Genomic DNA, 17500 nt, shown 5'->3' on the forward strand with positions numbered 1-17500 from the left:
TGTCATACCCTAATCTGTTCCACCTGGCTTTGTGCTTGTCTCCACCTCTCTCCAGGTGTCACCCATCTTTCCCATTATCCCCAGTGTATTTATACCTGTGTTCTCTGTTTGTCTGTTGCCAGCTCGCTTTGTTCATCAAACTTACAGCGTTTCCCCCTTGCTCCTGTCTTGTTCTAGTTTCGGTTTTCTAGTTTTCCCAGTTTTTGACCTTTCTGCCTGCCCTGACCCTGACCCTGCCATTCTGTACCTTGTCACACCACATTGGATTATTGACCTCTGCCTGCCCTGACCCTGAGACTGCCTGCTGTTCTGTACCTTAGGGACTCTGATCTGGATTATTGACCTCTGCCTGCCCTGACCCCGAGACTGCCTGCTGTTCTGTACCTTAGGGACTCTGATCTGGATTATTGACCTCTGCCTGCCCTGACCCCAAGACTGCCTGCTGTTCTGTACCTTAGGGACTCTGATCTGGATTACTGACGCCAGCCCTTGATCTGTTGTTTTGCCTGCCCCCTGTTCTAATAATAAACTTGTGTTACTTCGACACTGTATGCTTCTGGGTCTTCTCCTAAAATGTGATAGACTGCTTACAGGGTAAAGGCGTCAGCAGGCTTCAGTTTGGCTGGCGCCTAGCTGAACTCGGCTAGCCGAACTGAACAAAAAAATCGGCAACAGTACTGTTGGTCCATTTTGAGATGCCGTAACCAGTATACACCTCCTCAAAATAGTCAGATTTGTTCTAAGATACTGTAACTCAAGAAATCTGTCATTAATTTTGACATTTTTTCAGAGGAGATCTTAGTCATGCAATTGTCCATCTAAAGATGTTTGGTGCAGTATTTCTCAATGAAAACTCTTGCATGAAAATGAGTCATTTCTCATTGAATAACAACAAAGACTTTATTGAAAAATCCCCACTGTTGACCAATCACAGACGAAGGGGCGTAGACTTCGGCTCAAAACTTCTGCTTGCATCCAGAAAAATGTTGTGCCTGAACAGCCTAAACAACCTTCACCAATGTCCAAAACAAACAACGTCACAAAATGTCATCATAATATAAGCACAAACTGTTCCGAACTGTTTTGGCTGGGAAGCATGCGGACGCCTTAAGAAAGCAAGTAATTTTATAGTTTGGGTGAACTACCCTTTAAAAGTGAAATCTCTGTATCAGAGTCTCCATACAGACAATGTTAGTGAGTTTGTGTGTCCTCTTAAACAGTGACAGTAATGTTATTGTGTTGGCATCCATCAACCAGTGATATCTGTGTTTCAGTGATATACATGTGTATTGCTTGTTCTTGGTCACAGCCTCCTGCTCTCCAGCTGGAAGTCTGCTTTTTGTTTCTGTTTCTCCATCATTGTCTCCAGCTCTGTAGATTTGCGGACATCCTAATAGAAATGGAGAGAGAGACCGAGAAAGAAAGGAAGAAATACAGTCTGTTAAGGAACTAGTAGTTACTTTGCCAACGTTAGGGAGCTAGTAGTTACTTTGCTAACTTTAGGGAGCTAGTAGTTACTTTGCTAACATTAAGGAACTAGTAGTTACTTTGCCAACGTTAGGGAGCTAGTAGTTACTTTGCTAACATTAGGGAGCTAGTAGTTACTTTGCTAACATTAGGAAGCTAGTAGTTACTTTGCTAACATTAGGGAGCTAGTAGTTACTTTGCTAACATTAAGGAACTAGTAGTTACTTTGCCAACGTTAGGGAGCTAGTAGTTACTTTGCTAACATTAGGGAACTAGTAGTTACTTTGCTAACGTTAGGGAGCTAGTAGTTACATTGCTAACATTAAGGAACTAGTAGTTACTTTGCTAACATTAAGGAACTAGTAGTTACTTTGCTGACGTTAGGGAGCTAGTAGTTACTTTGCTAACATTAAGGAACTAGTAGTTACTTTGCTAACATTAGGGAGCTAGTAGTTACTTTGCTAACATTAAGGCACTAGTAGTTACTTTGCTAACATTAGGGAGCTAGTAGTTACTTTGCCAACGTTAGGGAGCTAGTAGTTACTTTGCTAACGTTAGGGAGCTAGTAGTTACTTTGCTAACATTAAGGAACTAGTAGTTACTTTGCTAACATTAGGGAGCTAGTAGTTACTTTGCTAACATTAGGGAACTAGTAGTTACTTTGCCAACGTTAGGGAGCTAGTAGTTACTTTGCTAACATTAGGGAACTAGTAGTTACTTTGCTAACGTTAGGGAGCTAGTAGTTACTTTGCTAACATTAAGGAACTAGTAGTTACTTTGCCAACGTTAGGGAGCTAGTAGTTACTTTGCTAACATTAGGGAGCTAGTAGTTACTTTGCTAACATTAGGAAGCTAGTAGTTACTTTGCTAACATTAGGGAGCTAGTAGTTACTTTGCTAACATTAAGGAACTAGTAGTTACTTTGCCAACGTTAGGGAGCTAGTAGTTACTTTGCTAACATTAGGGAACTAGTAGTTACTTTGCCAACGTTAGGGAGCTAGTAGTTACTTTGCTAACATTAGGGAACTAGTAGTTACTTTGCTAACGTTAGGGAGCTAGTAGTTACTTTGCTGACGTTAGGGAGCTAGTAGTTACTTTGCTAACATTAGGGAACTAGTAGTTACTTTGCTAACGTTAGGGAGCTAGTAGTTACTTTGCTGTCGCTAGGGAGATAGTAGTTACTTTGCTGATGTTAGGGAGCTAGTAGAGTTATTTGCTAACGTTAGCCTCTTGTCTGTAGCAAAGCACAGTAATGAAAGGTCAAGTCACTACAGGTTGGTCAGATTATAAAATGTGAGTGAACTACTCTCACTTCCAGTGAGACAGTATGTGCTGTGATATTGTAGTGAACTCAGGGGGAAGCCCAGACTGGGACTCCAACCCAAGTCCAGCCAACACCTAACAACCTCGTCAAGAGGTTCAGACCTCTTGGCGTAACGGTCATTAGCCCCTTCCTTCTAGTGTATCCCCACGCTTTACCAAGTCCCTCATGTGTACACACCTCTCCGATGGAGGTGCCTTCCTTGAGTCATCCCCCTTCTGACATGTAGTCCTGGCCACAGTGTAGCAAATTCAGGGGTAGCCCAAACCGGGACTCTAACCCTGGTCCAGTGACTGTCAAGCTAACACCCTAACCATTACACCAATAGGTCTGAACCTCTTGAGGATGTCTCTAGGTGTTGGATTAAAGTTCTACAATATATTGGTTAGATTCCAAAATGGAAAATGACTCACTTCACTCCCTTCATTAAATAAACAGGAAGTATAGTCCTTTTAACATAACTTGACATTTTAAACAACCTTCCAACAATATTTTGTATGAGTTACATGTGTTACACATCTAACATCAGTCCATCATTAGAAGTATTCATTCATCTACACCCAGAAACTCCCAGAGACTCCCAGTCACACTGAATAGGAAAGAGGAGAGAAGGAGGGAGGGGAGAGGAGAAGGAGGGTGGGAAGAGGAGAGAGAGGAGAAGGAGGGAGAGAAGAGGAGAGAGAGGAGAGAAGAGAAGAGAGAAAAAAGCATGGGAACCAATGATCTATCTATAATGTGAGAGTTGTGTCAACCGGAAGAGAAGAAAGAAAGAGGGAAAGGAGAAATAAAAGGAGTACTGAGGAAGTGATGTGTTTTGATACAACACTATAAGAGTTGCGATGAGAATGGGGTTGCCAGTGTATGAGGCTGCCAGTGTATGAGGCTGCCAGTCAATAGGGTTGCCAGTCAATAGCGTTGCCAGTCAATGGGGTTGCCAGTCAATGGGGTTGCCAGTCAATGGGGTTGCCAGTCAATGGGGTTGCCAGTCAATGGGGTTGCCAGTCAATAGCGTTGCCAGTCAATGGGGCTGCCAGTCAATGGGGTTGCCAGTCAATGGGGTTGCCAGTCAATGGGGTTGCGAGTTAATAGCGTTGCCAGTCAATGGGGTTGCCAGTTAATAGGGTTGCTTGTACCTCCAGTAAAGCCTTCTGCACCATCATCTGGCTGTACACTCTGGCACCCTCCTCTGGTGAAAACATACGTAGGTCCTCTTTACTCAGGGCGAAGAGCTCAGCACCAGTGAGTCTCCCCAGCAGTGTTACTGTCCTGAATGGAGAGAGAGATAAGGGACAGTAAGGTGGTTAGAAGTGTTTACTGTACTGAATGGAGAGAGATAAGGGACAGTAAGGTGGCCAGAAGTGTTACTGTCCTGAATGGAGAGAGAGATAGGGCAGAGTAATGTGGTCAGAAGTGTTACTGTCCTGAATAGAGAGAGAGATAGGGCAGAGTAATGTGGTCAGAAGTGTTACTGTCCTGAATAGAGAGAGAGATAGGGCAGAGTAATGTGGTCAGAAGTGTTACTGTCCTGAATGGAGAGAGAGATAGGGCAGAGTAATGTGGTCAGAAGTGTTACTGTCCTGAATAGAGAGAGAGAGATAGGGCAGAGTAATGTGGTCAGAAGTGTTGTTGTCCTGAATAGAGAGAGAGATAGGGCAGAGTAATGTGGTCAGAAGTGTTGTTGTCCTGAATAGAGAGAGAGATAGGGCAGAGTAATGTGGTCAGAAGTGTTACTGTCCTGAATAGAGAGAGAGATAGGGCAGAGTAAGGTAAGGTGGTCTTTATTATGGCCATGCTAGAAAGGATAGACGTGAGACAGAAGCATAGTGTATATCAAGTATACTGTAGTAGATTGAACTAGCTCCACTACACCCACTCACGGCTCAGTGAAGCCCTTCCCTCTCAGCCAGCCCTCTACCTCCGCAGGAGGGGAGTGGTAGTCCAGGGGGGCCGAGGTGTCTGTGGTGCGGGGGATCACTAGGGGACGGATGGAGCCCGCCCTGCCGTTGGCCAGCCGCTGGAGGAGCTCATCGTTCACCATAAAGCCTGTGTACAGGGGTCACACACACATTTAATGTCAGTTAAGAATGTGCACATACTGTGTACACACACTGTTACAAGCATGTTCTCACTTATAAACATGTATTCAATCACACACACACACACACACACACACACATTGACTACACATTGACTACACAGCTTTAGGGTTAGATATTACATTGACTACATTGACTTGGACTACACAGCTTTAGGGTTAGACATTACATTGACTACATTGACTTGGACTACACAGCTTTAGGGTTAGACATTACATTGACTACACAGCTTTAGGGTTAGATATTACATTGACTACATTGACTTGGACTACACAGCTTTAGGGTTAGACATTACATTGACTTGGACTACACAGCTTTAGGGCTAGACATTACATTGACTACACAGTTTTAGGGCTAGACATTACATTGACTACACAGCTTTAGGGCTAGACATTACATTGACTACACAGCTTTAGGGCTAGATATTACATTGACTACACAGCTTTAGGGCAAGACATTACATTGACTATATTGTAGTCATTTAACCCATTTTATCCAGAGGGATCTAGAATGGGTGGATATTGTCATAGCAACATGATACAGAACATGCAGGTATAACACAACCACTAAACCTTGAGAAGTAGCCAGCCAGTCTGCAGTGCTATGAACAGAAAACAGTGTCTGATAAGAGTAGTACTATTCTGAATCCCAAATGGCACCCTATTCCCTATATAGTGTACTATTTCTGGTATTGAATTGTGAAAAAAGAGTAGTGCACTATATAGGGAATAGGATTGTTAAAACAGCTACACATTCAGATTTAGTATTTCTCTATACACCCCTAGTTTGTCCCTTTTTATTTAGAATGCCTGACAGCTCATCAGTCAATCACCCCTAACTTTCTACCCAATCAGAGGCATTCTCTCCCACCTGTTGGTTGTAAGTCTCCAGGCAGTGAGTTGCAGTGATGGAAAGTTTGGCTCTTTTTACTGACTCGGATCTTTCAGACTCGTTCAGTCAAAAGAACAAATTCTTCGACTCATTAGGTTCATTTGAGTCAGTAATGCCCAGAGCATGCAGGACCCTCTACCGGCGAACAATGAACTGAAAACTCAAAAATGTAATGATTCTATAATCCTCTCATTCACATGTTGTTCACCATAAGGGGCTTATTGGAGCTGTGTGACTGAGACATGTCAAAGGTTTAAAACATCGATGTTTATTGATTGCTAAACATACAAATAAATACATTCTTGATATATTTGAAACGAGGTCTACTTGTGGCCTCAACCGGACTAGATTGAGAACGACTCTTGGACTAGATTGAGAACGACTCATGGACTAGATAGTGAATGACTCTTGGACTAGATTGAGAACAACTCTTGGACTAGATTGAGAACGACTCTTGGACTAGATTGAGAACGACTCATGGACTAGATAGTGAATGACTCTTGGACTAGATTGAGAACGACTCTTGGACTAGATTGAGAACGACTCCTGGACTAGATTGAGAACGACTCATGGACTAGATAGTGAATGACTCTTGGACTAGATTGAGAACGGCTCTTGGACTAGATTGAGAACGACTCTTGGACTAGATTGAGAACGACTCTTGGGCTAGATTGAGAACGACTCATGGACTAGATAGTGAATGACTCTTGGACTAGATTGAGAACGACTCATGGCGGAATGCATTGCTTGACTGCCTTGAGGGTGATAAGCACAATGTGGTTCGTGAAATGCAGTCCCTAAACGATTCATTCTCCAGTTCGGGTTTGTTGAGCAGAGGCTGTGTATGTTTTGGTTCTACTAATCAATGAGTTGGCTTCATTTTTGCACCATGCAATCAATGATCAGTTCTAAACATGTATTTTTCTTCTCTATGCTGGTGATTTATTTCCCCGAGGACATGATGACAGACAGTTGGTGGTCGGAGTACATCTCTGGAGCCGCTGAGCCGAGGGGTGTGTATTAATCCTGCTGTAGGACTCATTGAGGCCAGTACTAGCAGGCCAAACAGACGACTAAAATAAAATAGTCATGACTCTCCAGTCAGTAAAAGTGGTCGTTCAGAAAGAACTCAGCGTTATTCAACCTGCACATAAATAGTGAGGTGAAGACAGAGAACAGAGAGTTTGTGAGTTCTCCTCAGAAGTATCAAGACGAGTTCCAAGTTGCACCATGTTTAGCTGTATTTGTGCTGCAGAAAACAAGTGAGGATTACCAGTACATGGTGTCTATGACATGCTGTCTGTCAGGGGATAAAGTCATGTGGTGCCGTTATAGTGTATATGAGATAATCATCACTGCTAGCTAAGTAGCCAGTTAGTATAGTCTACAGCTAGCCAGGCTAACTGGATACCTTTGTATGTGTCAGTATTTATGTATGTATTTCAGTTACATTATGTCTATAAGACAGTCATACATTAGTTATAGTGGTTACTTTATGTCTATAATACAGTCATATCTTTATTATAGTGGTTACATTATGTCTATAAGAAGTCATACATTAGTTATAGTGGTTACTTTATGTTATAGTGGTTATCTTTATTATAGTGGTTACATTATGTCTATAAGACAGTCATATTTTAGTTATAGTGGTTACTTTATGTCTATAAGACAGTCATATCTTTATTATAGTGGTTACATTATGTCTATAAGACAGTCATGGTTCTTTTGTTATAAGACAGCATGTCTTTGTTTCAGCAGTTATATTATGTCTATAAGTATAAGACCTTTGTTACAGCATTCTATCAGAGTTTTGTTAGCAGCTTATTAGTCATGTATGGCATGTTGAGTTGGGTTAGTGAGCTATGAAGAGTTAATATGGCTGTCACAGCCTGGTGTCATGTAAATGAAGAGTTACGCTGTCAGTGCATGTAAATGAAGAGTTAACATGGCTGTCATCATGTAAATGAAGATAGAATGTTGTAGTGTCATGTAAATGAAGAGTTAACATGGCTGTCATAGAATGTTGTAGTGTCATGTAAATGAAGAGTTAACATGGCTGTCATAGAATGTTGTAGTGTCATGTAAATGAAGAGTTAACATGGCTGTCATAGAATGTTGTAGTGTCATGTAAATGAAGAGTTAACATGGCTGTCATAGAATGTTGTAGTGTCATGTAAATGAAGAGTTAACATGGCTGTCATAGAATGTTGTAGTGTCATGTAAATGAAGAGTTAACATGGCTGTCATAGAATGTTGTGGTGTCATGTAAATGAAGAGTTAACATGGCTGTCATAGAATGTTGTAGTGTCATGTAAATGAAGAGTTAACATGGCTGTCATAGAATGTTGTAGTGTCATGTAAATGAAGAGTTAACAAGGCTGTCATGTGTCATGTAAATGTTAAATAGTGTCATGTAAATGAAGAGTTATGGCTGTCATATAACGTGTCAGTAAATGGAGGAATGCTGTCATAGAATGGGTGGCCAACGGTCAGAGGGAGGAATGTGTACCTGGAGGTGGGTGGTGACACTGACCATGTATAGACCATGTAAATGAAGAGTTACCTGGCTGTCATAGAATGTTGTAGTGTCATGGTGGAGGGGGACATGCTGTCATGGAATGGACGGTCATGTAAATGGGTTAACATGGCTGTCATAGGGTAGGTGTCCCTTCTCTGCTGGAGGGGGTGTAGGAGTAAATGTGTTTGCATGGCTGTCAAGAATGGCACCTTCTGTCAAACAGAGTTACACAACACATAGGGTAGCTCAGATGAGTCGATGAGTGTGTCTATTAAGCCCAGTTCAGATACAACAGCCGAGATGAGACGGTTTTATGCCATTTTAGAACGAAATTAGCTTGATCTGTTGTAGTTTTAGAACGTCTCATGTTGTCTGCTGTAGTTTAAATGAAGATTCAACACCTCAAATCTTAGCTAAAGATGAAACGGATCCGTTTAGCCAATCAGAAAACAGTGTGCTGACATTCTGTGTTTAGCCAAAAGCTAGCTAACCAAGCAGACCACTAGCTAGCTAACCAAGCAGACCACTAGCTGTCAAACCAAGCAGACTAGCTCATAGAATGTTGTACCACTAGCTAGCTAACCAAGCAGACCACTAGCTAGCAAACCAAGCAGACCACTAGCTAGCTAACCAAGCAGACCATTAGCTAGCTAACCAAGCAGACCACTAGCTAGCTAACCAAGCAGACCATTATGAAGAGTTAACCAAGCAGACCATGTTGTAGCTTAACCAAGCAGACCACTAGCTAGCTAACCAAGCAGACCACTAGCTAGCTAACCAAGCAGACCACTAGCTAGCTAACAACAGACCATTAGCTAGCTAACCAAGCAGACCACTGTATGCTAGCTAACCAAGCAGACCATTAGCTAGCTAACCAAGCAGACCATTAGCTAGGGCTAACCAAGCAGAACCACTAGCTAGCTAACCAAGCAGACCACTAGCTGCAAACCGAGAAGCAGACCATTTTAGCTAAAACCAAGCAGACCACTAGCTAGCTAACCAAGCAGACCATTAGCTAGCTAACCAAGCAGACCACTAGCTAGCTAACCAAGCAGACCATTAGCTAGCTAACCAAGCAGACCACTAGCTAGCTAACCAAGCAGACCATTAGCTAGCTAACCAAGCAGACCACTAGCTAGCTAACCAAGCAGACCACTAGCTAGCTAACCAAGCAGACCACTAGCTAGCTAACCAAGCAGACCATTAGCTAGCTAACCAAGCAGACCATTAGCTAGCTAACCAAGCAGACCACTAGCTAGCTAACCAAGCAGACCATTAGCTAGCTAACCAAGCAGACCACTAGCTAGCTAACCAAGCAGACCACTAGCTAGCTTGCTGATATTTATCTGACAAGTCACAAAGTGTGTATTTCATAATACTTGTTTGCTACAACAAGTGGGGACTTTGTATCAAAGTTGTATCACATCCTTGTAAAGAGGCACCATTAGAGTGGAAACGGTGTCAACTGTGCGTGCGTGCGTGCGTGTGTGCGAGCGTACGTCCATTACCTTGGACTGTCTGAGTGCCACTGGGCTATCCCTATGGTTGTTGTTGAGGGCAGACAGAGGCTCCAGAATGTTGAAGGGAACAAACCCAATCTGGTCAAAGTTATTGCGGCACTTCCACCAACGATTTGACGACTCAATCACCTAAAAGGGATTTGAATTAGGATTTTTATTTATAATATGAAATTTGCTCTATGTGTTCATGGCCATGTCAGATATACGGAATCAAGACAATAAAGCTCACAGAATGGAATTCATTTGTGAGAACTTTTTAAGTAAGGAGGATAATTCAATACATGTGAATTTCTGTAAATTATAGTTGAGTGACACAAGTAGACCTTATAGGCTCTGGTCAAAGGAAGCGCACTATATAGGGAGTAGGGTTTTGTTTGAGACTCAGACAGTATTTAACATGCAGTTCACACATTATTATAGTGTTGTCATGTAGTACAAACATTCTAGAATAAATACCTCCAGAGTTTCTCCCTGTAGCACTGAGAGTTCACTGCTGTTCCTGGCAACAAAGCCGTAGCTGCAGCTGAACATTCTCTCGCCCTCAGGTGGAAGTTCACTGCCATCTCTGGAGGAGAAACAGACAGTCCTGGGGTCAATCTCAGTTGTCAGACAGTCCTAGGGTCAATCTCAGTTGTCAGACAGTCCTAGGGTCAATCTCAGTTGTATCAGACAGTCCTAGGGTCAATCTCAGTTGTCAGACAGTCCTAGGGTCAATCTCAGTTGTATCAGACAGTCCTGGGGTCAATCTCAGTTGTCAGACAGTCCTAGGGTCAATCTCAGTTGTATCAGACAGTCCTAGGGTCAATCTCAGTTGTCAGACAGTCCTAGGGTCAATCTCAGTTGTCAGACAGTCCTGGGGTCAATCTCAGTTGTCAGACAGTCCTGGGGTCAATCTCAGTTGTCAGACAGTCCTGGGGTCAATCTCAGTTGTTAGACAGTCCTAGGGTCAATCTCAGTTGTCAGACAGTCCTAGGGTCAAATCAGTTGTCAGACAGTCCTAGGGTCAATCTCAGTTGTCAGACAGTCCTAGGGTCAATCTCAGTTGTCAGTTGTCAGACAGTCCTAGGGTCAATCTCAGTTGTCAGACAGTCCTAGGGTCAATCTCAGTTGTCAGACAGTCCTGGGGTCAATCTCAGTTGTCAGACAGTCCTAGGGTCAATCTCAGTTGTCAGACAGTCCTAGGGTCAATCTCAGTTGTCAGACAGTCCTAGGGTCAATCTCAGTTGTAACAGACAGTCCTAGGGTCAATCTCAGTTGTAACAGACAGTCCTAGGGTCAATATCAGTTGTCAGACAGTTGTCAATCTCAGTTGTCAGACAGTCCTAGGGTCAATCTCAGTTGTCAGACAGTCCTAGGGTCAATCTCAGTTGTTTCAGACAGTCCTAGGGTCAATCTCAGTTGGCAGACAGTCCTAGGGTCAATCTCAGTTGTAACAGACAGTCCTAGGGTCAATCTCAGTTGTCAGACAGTCCTGGGGTCAATCTCAGTTACATCAGACAGTCCTAGGGTCAATCTCAGTTGTATTTCCTTGATTCCTCAAGTCCAATCTCCTCGCCAACATCCCAGCCGTATTGGATTAGAAGGTTGACAGTCCCTCCCCCTCTAAACCTAATTGAGAATTGAGGAAAGATCAATTTGCCACCCTTCTGCCAAAGCATGCACTTGCCCACTCCCTATCATGGTGAGTTTCCAACGTTGGTAAATCCCATAATGGGGAATGTGCACATGAAGAGACGGGTGTAGATTAATGAAACTCCCATTGAACTGTGTGATCAGTTTGTGTTACCTGTCATTTAACTGTGTGATCAGTTTGTGTTACCTGTCATCTAACTGTGTGATCAGTTTGTTACCTGTCATCTAACTGTGTGATCTGTGTGTGTTACCTGTCATCTAACTGTGTGATCAGTTTGTTACCTGTCATCTAACTGTGTGATCAGTTTGTGTTACCTGTCATCTAACTGTGTGATCAGTTTGTGTTACCTGTCATCTGACTGTGTGATCAGTTTGTGTTACCTGTCATCTAACTGTGTGATCAGTTTGTGTTACCTGTCATCTGACTGTGTGATCAGTTTGTTACCTGTCATCTAACTGTGTGATCAGTTTGTGTTACCTGTCATCTAACTGTGTGATCAGTTTGTGTTACCTGTCATTGAACTGTGTGATCAGTTTGTGTTACCTGTCATCTAACTGTGTGATCAGTTTGTGTTACCTGTCATCTACTGTGTGATCAGTTTGTTACCTGTCATCTAACTGTGTGATCTGTGTGTGTTACCTGTCATCTAACTGTGTGATATGTTTGTTACCTGTCATCTAACTGTGTGATCAGTTTGTGTTACCTGTCATCTGACTGTGTGATCAGTTTGTATTACCTGTCATCTAACTGTGTGATCAGTTTGTTACCTGTCATCTAACTGTGTGATCAGTTTGTATTACCTGTCATCTAACTGTGTGATATGTTTGTTACCTGTCATCTCTCACACACAGATGTTGTTTCTTTGTAATATTGATGGTGTTTTGAAAAACAGTAGGACTGTTCATTACAGCGTGGAATAAAGAGTTAATAACATGGTTGTATTGGAAACTAGTTTTAATGACTTACTGATTTACTATATTAATGATGTATTATTAATAATGTTATATATTATATATAAATAATAGAAAAGTAATAACTTTAAAAAAACACCCCTCTGTTTTATGGACACAGGAAGTTATTGATCCAAACACTCTATCATAAAACTTAGTGAAAGGTGAAAGGTGCCATAATCAGTGGTGAAACTGTGTTTCTCGTGAACTGTGTGAATCAGTAAACAAAAGAACATTACAGCAGTTATTGGGGATGTCAGAAACGTACGATTCGTCAGTGTGTTGGACTGAGCTGGGTCCTTTCTCAGCCTGGTCAGGAGGGTCCTAAATTAGGGAAGGAATCAGAAGGAATGATTACATCTAATCAATTACAATCTAAATACGATGACATACAGTTCCATTAGACAATGCTACAGTAAGTATACCTCTACACTGTAGAGTTCCACTAGACAATGCTACAGTAAGTATACCTCTGCACTGTACAGTTCCACTAGCCAATGCTACAGTAAGTATACCTCTACACTGTACAGTTCCATTAGCCAATGCTACAGTAAGTATACCTCTACACTGTACAGTTCCATTAGCCAATGCTACAGTAAGTATACCTCTACACTGTACAGTTCCACTAGACAATGCTACAGTAAGTACACCTCTACACTGTACAGTTCCATTAGACAATGCTACAGTAAGTATACCTCTACACTGTACAGTTCCACTAGACAATGCTACAGTAAGTATACCTCTACACTGTACAGTTCCACTAGCCAATGCTACAGTAAGTATACCTCTACACTGTACAGTTCCATTAGCCAATGCTACAGTAAGTACACCTCTACACTGTACAGTTCCATTAGCCAATGCTACAGTAAGTACACCTCTACACTGTACAGTTCCATTAGCCAATGCTACAGTAAGTACACCTCTACACTGTACAGTTCCATTAGCCAATGCTACAGTAAGTATACCTCTACACTGTACAGTTCCACTAGACAATGCTACAGTAAGTATACCTCTACACTGTACAGTTCCATTAGCCAATGCTACAGTAAGTATAGCCAATGCCTACCTCTACACTGTACAGTTCCATTAGCCTACAGTAAGTATACCTCTACACTGTACAGTTACACTGTACAGTTTAGACAATGCTACAGTAAGTATACCTCTACACTGTACAGTTCCATTAGCCAATGCTACAGTAAGTATACCTCTACACTGTACAGTTCCACTAGACAATGCTACAGTAAGTATACCTCTACACTGTACAGTTCCACTAGCCAATGCTACAGTAAGTATACCTCTACACTGTACAGTTCCATTAGCCAATGCTACAGTAAGTATACCTCTACACTGTACAGTTCCATTAGCCAATGCTACAGTAAGTATACCTCTACACTGTACAGTTCCATTAGCCAATGCTACAGTAAGTATACCTCTACACTGTACAGTTCCATTAGCCAATGCTACAGTAAGTATACCTCTACACTGTACAGTTCCACTAGACAATGCTACAGTAAGTATACCTCTACACTGTACAGTTCCATTAGCCAATGCTACAGTAGACAATGCTACAGTAAGTACCTCTACACTGTACAGTTCCATTAGACAATGCTACAGTACACTGTACAGTTCCATTACAATGCTCTACACTGTACAGTTCCATTAGCCAATGCTACAGTAAGTATACCTCTACACTGTACAGTTCCATTAGCCAATGCTACAGTAAGTATACCTCTACACTGTACAGTTCCACTAGACAATGCTACAGTAAGTACACCTCTACACTGTACAGTTCCATTAGCCAATGCTACAGTAAGTATACCTCTACACTGTACAGTTCCACTAGACAATGCTACAGTAAGTATACCTCTACACTGTACAGTTCCACTAGCCAATGCTACAGTAAGTATACCTCTACACTGTACAGTTCCACTAGCCAATGCTACAGTAAGTATACCTCTACACTGTACAGTTCCACTAGACAATGCTACAGTAAGTACACCTCTGCACTGTATTGAAGAGCGTCCTGTTTGTGCTGTGACTTGATTGGGTCCTCCCAAAGTTGACCTTCTGGGTCAAAGGCCTCAGGCTGCCATCCATCCAGAAAGACAGGTGAGTATGGAGGGACAGACTCAACAAGCTGGGAGCTGGGAGAGAAAGAGGCCAAAGGTCAGGACTTGTCTTGGGCCTTGTCTATGGATGACAATGTGCATATGAACTACACACAATGATACAGATGTCGTATCTTAATTTGATAATCCTGTTGTTGCATGAATTTTCCTGCTCAACAGGAAATGCAAACATGTACTGTATTCAAGGGTAAAGTTTGTATTTTCCATTTTAAATGTCTTACTTGCACCTGCAAAAAATGTCTAACTATAATCCACACAACACACATTTCCTGTTGCTGCAGGATTATTTTCCTGCTTTATGAATCAGGCTCAAATTAAGATACGGCATCTGTACATCATTGAACACAGACATCATAGCAGTACACACATACACACACAAACACACACACACACACACACACACACACACACACACACACACACACACACACACACACACACACACACACACACACACACACACACACACACACACACACACCAGTTTCACCTATAGTTCAGTTGGTAGAGCATGGTGCTTGTAACACCAGAATAGTGGGTTTGATTCCCGGGACCACCCATATGTATGATGTATGAGGCATAAATGACTGTAAATCGGTTTAGATAAAAGCATCTGCTAAATAGCATATATGATTATATTACCAGTGTAAGGTCCAGTTAGGCCCTAGGGAGCTCCAAAGCTCCTTCTCTTCATCGGTCAGGTGTTTCTGCAGTAGAGACACAGCACCACTGGTCAAGGCTGGACTGGCCACACTCGCCCCCATCTCTGGCCCATCAGTAGTCTTCACCATCTGAAACCAGAGAGAGAGAGAGAGAGAGACATGGATCGATATCAGACTTAACCCTGATGACCACCTGTGACAGACAGACAGACAGACAGACAGACAGACAGACAGACAGACAGACAGACAGACAGACAGACAGACAGACAGACAGACAGACAGACAGACAGACAGACAGACAATCAATCAATCAATCAATCATACAGTATCACCACAGATAGAACAATGAACCAGATATTTCAAAGGGTGAATGTGAAGCATCCGATTGGTGTTCCCACTCACTACCAAATATGGTAGTGAGAGGAAGCTCATTGGCCAGCAGTGGAAGAATATGGAGCGAGATTGATTTTGGCCGACATTCTGCTAATTTTCTCATTGCTGAAACATTTGATCTCAATAAAGTTTTCTGCTCCCAAAACTATAATTTGTTACGAACAGAGTAGACTAAGTTTTGTAGACTTTACCGTTTGCCAAAGTTTCTGAAATGTGCGTTGTTTAGAAGGAGTGCAAGGGTGGATGGAGTTATTGCACATGCACACTTCACAGAGTAGGCATTCTATAATGGTAATATGCAAATACATGCTAGAATGACCCAATGGGATCTTGCTAGCTTGTGCATTGTCAGCAACCAATGGAGTTGGCCACTACAGAACACACAGATCTGGGATCAGGCCAGTAAATACCTACCAAGACCAGTGGACAGATCTGGGACCAGGCTAGTAAATACTTGCCAGGCCTTGTGGACAGGTCTGGGACCAGTGGACAGGTCTGTGATCAGGCTAGTAAATACATACCAGCCCCAGTGGACAGGTCTGGAACCAGTGGACAGGTCTAGGATCAGTCTAGTAAATACATACCAGGCCCAGTGGACAGGTCTGGAACCAGTGGACAGGTCTGTGATCAGGCTAGTAAATACATACCAGGCCCAGTGGACAGGTCTGGAACCAGTGGACAGGTCTAGGATCAGTCTAGTAAATACATACCAGGCCCAGTGGACAGGTCTGGAACCAGTGGACAGGTCTGTGATCAGGCTAGTAAATACATACCAGGCCCAGTGGACAGGTCTGGAACCAGTGGACAGGTCTGTGATCAGGCTAGTAAATACATACCAGGCCCAGTGGACAGGTCTGGAACCAGTGGACAGGTCTAGGATCATTCTAGTAAATACCTTCCTCCAGGCCCAGTGGACAGGTCTGGGATCAGTCTAGTAAATCCCTACCAGGCCCAGTGGACAGGTCTGGGATCAGGCTAGTAAATACATACCAGGCCTTGTGGACAGGTCTGGGACCAGTGGACAGGTCTGTGATCAGGCTAGTAAATACATACCAGGCCCAGTGGACAGGTCTGGGACCAGTGGACAGGTCTGGGATCAGTCTAGTAAATACATACCAGGCCCAGTGGACAGATCTGGGACCAGTCTAGTAAATACATACCAGGCCCAGTGGACAAATCTGGGACCAGTCTAGTAAATACATACCAGGCCCAGTGGACAAATCTGGGACCAGTCTAGTAAATACATACCAGGCCCAGTGGACAGATCTGGGACCAGTCTAGTAAATACATACCAGGCCCAGTGGACAGATCTGGGACCAGTCTAGTAAATACATACCAGGCCCAGGGGAATAAAGACGTGATGCACCAGCTCCCCAGAAGACGGCTCTGTGATGGACGACTTCAGGCGGTCCTGAAAGCAAAATAATGGAATCATAATAATCATAATATTTATCCTAAGTAACTTACAGCCGCGCTGCATATATTTGATGTACGGCTGGTCCTGGGAATGGAAGCCTGCGATGCTAATGCTCTACTAACTGAGCTACAGATAGTAAAACGGAGCTTCTTTTTTTAAAGGGAAAACAGAGATATGTATTTTTATTACATGATAGGACAGATGTAGGAACATATTGGGAGATAGACAGAGGGCAGACAGATGTAGGAACATATTGGGTGATAGACAGAGGGCAGACAGATGTAGGAACATATTGGGAGATAGACAGAGGGCAGACAGATGTAGGAACATATTGGGTGATAGACAGAGGGCAGACAGATGTAGGAACATATTGGGAGATAGACAGAGGGCAGACAGATGTAGGAACATATTGGGAGATAGACAGAGGGCAGACAGATGTAGGAACATATTGGGAGATAGACAGAGGGCAGACAGATGTAGGAACATATTGGGTGATAGACAGA

The 17500-nt window shown here is 42.8% G+C and overlaps 1 protein-coding gene across 1 annotated transcript in view; it reads right to left on the reverse strand.

Moving 5' to 3' along the window:
* Nucleotides 1-871: 871 nt before the first annotated feature.
* Nucleotides 872-17500, reverse strand: part of eps8l1a (EPS8 signaling adaptor L1a) — a 27251-nt gene continuing 10622 nt past the window's right edge. Inside the window, exons 6-15 of the mRNA XM_064958860.1 lie at nt 16917-16991; nt 15168-15316; nt 14396-14540; nt 12665-12720; nt 10270-10378; nt 9802-9942; nt 9673-9679; nt 4666-4831; nt 3922-4054; nt 872-1390 (exon numbers count right to left, since the gene is read on the reverse strand). Coding sequence (XP_064814932.1) covers nt 1304-1390; nt 3922-4054; nt 4666-4831; nt 9673-9679; nt 9802-9942; nt 10270-10378; nt 12665-12720; nt 14396-14540; nt 15168-15316; nt 16917-16991 — 1068 coding nt within the window. The 3' untranslated portion in view covers nt 872-1303. The remainder of the gene's footprint in view (nt 1391-3921; nt 4055-4665; nt 4832-9672; nt 9680-9801; nt 9943-10269; nt 10379-12664; nt 12721-14395; nt 14541-15167; nt 15317-16916; nt 16992-17500) is intronic.

The sequence above is a fragment of the Oncorhynchus masou genome, unplaced genomic scaffold (assembly GCF_036934945.1).
Source record: "Oncorhynchus masou masou isolate Uvic2021 unplaced genomic scaffold, UVic_Omas_1.1 unplaced_scaffold_1381, whole genome shotgun sequence".
Classification (NCBI taxonomy): domain Eukaryota; kingdom Metazoa; phylum Chordata; class Actinopteri; order Salmoniformes; family Salmonidae; genus Oncorhynchus; species Oncorhynchus masou.